Genomic DNA, 4452 nt, shown 5'->3' on the forward strand with positions numbered 1-4452 from the left:
TGAAACCCCGTCTCAAAAAAAAAAAAAAAAAAGAAAGAAAACAATTACCCTATAGTGTTGATAGTATCACCATCCTAGTTTCGAGATGACAAACTGAATCTGAGAGGTTAATTTCCCCAAGATTGCATAGCTAAGTAAGAGGTGAACCCAGGGGTTTGAGCCAGACAGTGATTCCTAAGCTTCAGATCCTGTCCATTACACTACCTCCAGCAAAGCACATCACATTGTTTTGTAATTCCCACTAGACTGTGAGCCCTTTGAGTGAGGACCTGCATCTCAGTCATCCATACTAGCTGCCCATTATAAGTGCTCAGGAAATATCTGTTGAATGTCCAGTGAACTGAGTGTTCCATTTCATACACATATTTGTGCCGATGAAATGAATTCACCAAGCGGTACATGCCCATTGTGGTTCTGCAGGACACTGCCTTCATCCCCATTCCCTTGGCTGACACCAGCATCCAGGGTTTTCCAGGGGGTGGTTTGATTGCCTGCATTTGAGCTAAAGAAAGAACTTCCATCTGCCTCATGGAGCCAAGCTACTGTACTGAGTGCTTATTCTCTTGTACACAGCTGAAGAAAGATAAGGCTTTGATGGGCCACTTCCAGGATGGGCTGTCCTACTCTGTTTTCAAGACCATCACAGACCAGGTCCTAATGGGTGTGGACACCAGGGGAGAATCAGAGGTCAAAGCTCAGGGCTTTAAGGCTGCCCTTGCAATAGACGTCACGGGCAAGCTTACAGCTATTGACAACCATCCGATGAACAGGGTGCTGGGCTTTGGCACCAAGTACCTGAAAGAGAACTTCTCACCATGGATCCAGCAGCACGGTGGATGGGTAAGTGTACCGTATTTAAAAACAAATTTTCTCAGAACTCAGAAGAGATGGGATGGGATGGAATTTTTTTTTTTTTTTTTTTTAATGAAGGGAACACATCTATGAAGCAGTTCTCATGAGTTTAGGACACTTGAGTGGCAAGAGACAGATCCCATTGATGGGAACATATTTTTAGTGATTATCTTCATCATCAATAAATATTTACTGAGCTCTCCAAGGGTATGTAGGGTATGTGTGGATGGAGAGGGACTGGTCAGATGGAACAGGAAATGAGGAGATGCCGACATAAGAAATGTTTAGATAGATGTAATTTCTGTTTTCACAAATTTTGCAGGCAACGGAAGTCTGGCAGGGAGACAAGGGGAGGCAGACAGTTCTCCACACTTGCAGATACTTACAGGTCGCAGGGACTAAGCCTCACGCAGAGACTCAGGGTTCATGACATTTTGTCATTGCTGCTTTGACCCAGCCATTTTGAGGGTGACATTTTGATACCAAATAAAAAGCCAACAGTTAAACTTTCATTTTCAATTACCTGATATCAGTCAGAACAGACCTCTTTCCCTTGTGCCTCAAACCCTCTCCCATCCCTCATCCCCAGTTCCTCAGGTCTCCTTAAAACTGCCATGTTCAAATGGCTACATAAGGTCCACCATGTCAAAATGTGCTACCCCAGAACTTTAACTCTCAACAGGCCTAGGCATTCCTAGGCAGACAGACCTTCACCCCACATTATCCTTAGTTCTCTTTCCACTGGAATGGTCCAGGGGCCAGCAGGAGGATTGAGTTGGCTCTAGGCATGGCTGGAGTGACCCTGGGACCTCCACACAGCCTTGGTCTCCTTGCTCACAGAAGGCAAGTGCAGCTGGTCTTGCCCAACGGTCTTCAGCGGCCGCCATGGCCTTCAGTGCCTGCCATGGTCTTCAGTGCCTGCCATGGTCTTTAGTTTCTGTACATTGAGTTCCTTTCTATTTTCCACTTTTGCACTAAGTATGATAACTCTAAGTGGCTGATCTGAACAACCAAGGCCGTTCTTAAGTATTCTAAACTTAAGCTGCCTTAGTTTATTCTAAAAGGAGGACAGGTTCCTCAACATTATTTTAGTTCTACCTATTCTTCTTTCCAGGATTTCTACACCCCAACAACCCCCTCGAGCCCTCATCTGCCCCAGAGTCTCTCCTGACCCTTCCAGCTCAAAGGCTGCACAGCCTCTAATCTCCAACACTTCATGTTTGCACCCTAATAATATACAAAAGATGATCAAATTCCCAATTGACTATGTTTCAAGCATTCATTTTAAAAATCATTGTTAGTCCTCTTAATATATTTTCTCAGAGAAATTATAATTATCAATTGGGTTCACAGGCCAGCTCTCAAAAATTTATTTAATCCACTAATGTAGCTAAAATACCATAAATATGCTATAAAAAGCAGTGGTTCTACACCAAAAGCACAAGCAACTAAAGAAAGAATAGATACATTGGATTTTGTTTTGTGCTTCCAAGAACACCACCACCAAGAATGTGAAAAAAAAAACAAAAAAACCCACAGAATGGGGAAAAATACTTGCAAATAATATCTCTAATAAAAGACATATCTAGAATATATAATGAACTATTATAATTGAACAATAAAATGTCAAATAACCCAATTTTCAAATGAGCAATGGATTTGAATAGACATTTCTCCAAAGAATATATATAAATGGCTAAAAGCACATGAAAAGGGGCTTGACATCTTCATTTCAACAGTACAAAAATGCAAGTCAAAGCAACATTGAGCTCTAATCACTATGGTGGCTAAAATGAAAAGGAAAAGTATTGATGTTGGTGAGGATGTGAGGAAATTGGAACCGTTTATGTTGCCGGTTGGATTGTAAAATGGTGCAGTCCCTTTGGAAAACCACTTGGGAGTTCCCAGAAATGTTAAATATAAAGTTACCAATTCCACTCCTGGATATATACCCAAGAAAGTTGAAAACATCTTTTCATACAAAAATGTGCACATGAATGTTCATAGCTTCTATTAGCTAAAGAGTGGGAGCAACTCAAATGTCCATCAACTGATGAATCATGAATGGATAAAGAAAATGTAGTAGAGCCACCCAATGGAATATTATTCCACTATAAAAATAAAGCAAGTATTGATACATGGATGAACCTTAAAAACATTGTGCTAAGTGAAAAAAAGTCAGGCAAAAAGGCCATATACTGTGTGATTCCATGTATAGGAAGTGTCCAAAATAGGCAAATGTATAGATACAGAAAGTAGACTTGTTGCCAGGAGCTGAGGGTAAGAGAATGGGAATAATTGCTAATGGATGTGAAGTTTATTTTTGGAGTGATGATAATGTCCTAAAATCAGAGGTGATGTTTGCATAACTGTGAATATACCAAAAGTGAATATACTAATTCACTGAATTAGTGAATTTTATAGCACAATTATATTTCAATAAATCTTTTATAAAACTAGCAGTTCTAATTCTAGTAATCAAAAAGAGGAAAGAGAGATGAATACTTTTTTTTTTTTTTTAATTTGGCTGCTGGTACTGGAGGAAAAAAACAGTTCCAATTAGAAAAAAAAAAGAGATGAATTATTCCGTAGGAATACTAAAGCGGATTTCCAAAGGCTTCAGAACTTGATGGCACTAGTTCTTTAACATCTGTAGTTTCTATTCAAAATGTATTTCTTATCCAAGTTATCATAAACCTTAATCTTAACTCTTGGCCATAGTTAAGTTTAATTTGGAGCATGTTAGTGGAAATTAGGAGAGGGGAGAAAAAGAATGTGAGAGGGGATGACTAATTTTTCCAAAGGGTAGAAAAAAAATAAAGGATGTTGATAAAGAATATTTATGAACTGATATGAGTTATGGAAGTGTGAAGGACATGTGGATTGGGGCATGTGCTCAGAGTCCCTTAACGGGAAAAAAAGAAGACACTGGGAAATAAGCCTCCTGGGACTTCCATTAGGAAGTAAGCCTCCTGGGACTTCCATTGGCACCAAGTGTCTCAATGGCTGTCTGTGCTGTCCTTGTAGTAGTGTGGGAGGAGAGAAATCTAGTCCCATGCACAAGCTTTCCGGAAGCTCAGGGTTCCTAACTATCTCAGTATTCCACATTTCATATGAGTACATGTTATCTTCCCAACTAAACTGCAAATCTGTAAGGGTGAGATCATGTATTTTATGATGGCTCCTTTAATCTCCCATAGCTCCCATTCCTCTACCTAACACCATAGATGTTCAGCCAGAACTTGTAGAACAGGGAATGAATCGATCAAATGAATGAATAGCAACTCTATCTACAAGGCATGCCAAACAAGCTACCCCGAGATTCTGATTTACTCTTCGGTTCTTTGTTCTGTCTGTGGAGCACCATTCACATAGTTACCCTGCAGTCTTGCAACCTCACCCATTCTGTGGCACTTTGAAAGGAGAGGGTTGTAACCTCCATAGTCATTGACCTTTCAGTATCCACTTTTTTTTGAATTTTAAATACACCCTTGAAGCCCTCCCATCTTCAAGAAAAGATCCAGCCTGTTAACTCTGGGTGTGTAACATAAGACCTTAGCTGATGTTTTCCTTGCAGGCATACTAAGAATGCCAGTCACC

At 40.2% G+C, this 4452-nt stretch overlaps 1 protein-coding gene across 2 annotated transcripts in view; it reads left to right on the top strand.

Moving 5' to 3' along the window:
• The window catches only part of BCL2L14 (BCL2-like 14 (apoptosis facilitator)), a 36107-nt gene that overhangs the window by 29577 nt on the left and 2078 nt on the right, over window positions 1–4452 (top strand). For both annotated transcript variants that reach the window (XM_011953787.1, XM_011953794.1), the window contains exon 5: window positions 574–840. In XM_011953787.1, the coding sequence (XP_011809177.1) occupies window positions 574–840 (267 nt within the window). The remainder of the gene's footprint in view (window positions 1–573; window positions 841–4452) is intronic.

The sequence above is a fragment of the Colobus angolensis genome, unplaced genomic scaffold (genome assembly GCF_000951035.1).
Source record: "Colobus angolensis palliatus isolate OR3802 unplaced genomic scaffold, Cang.pa_1.0 Scaffold11, whole genome shotgun sequence".
In the NCBI taxonomy this organism is placed as follows: Eukaryota; Metazoa; Chordata; class Mammalia; order Primates; family Cercopithecidae; genus Colobus; species Colobus angolensis.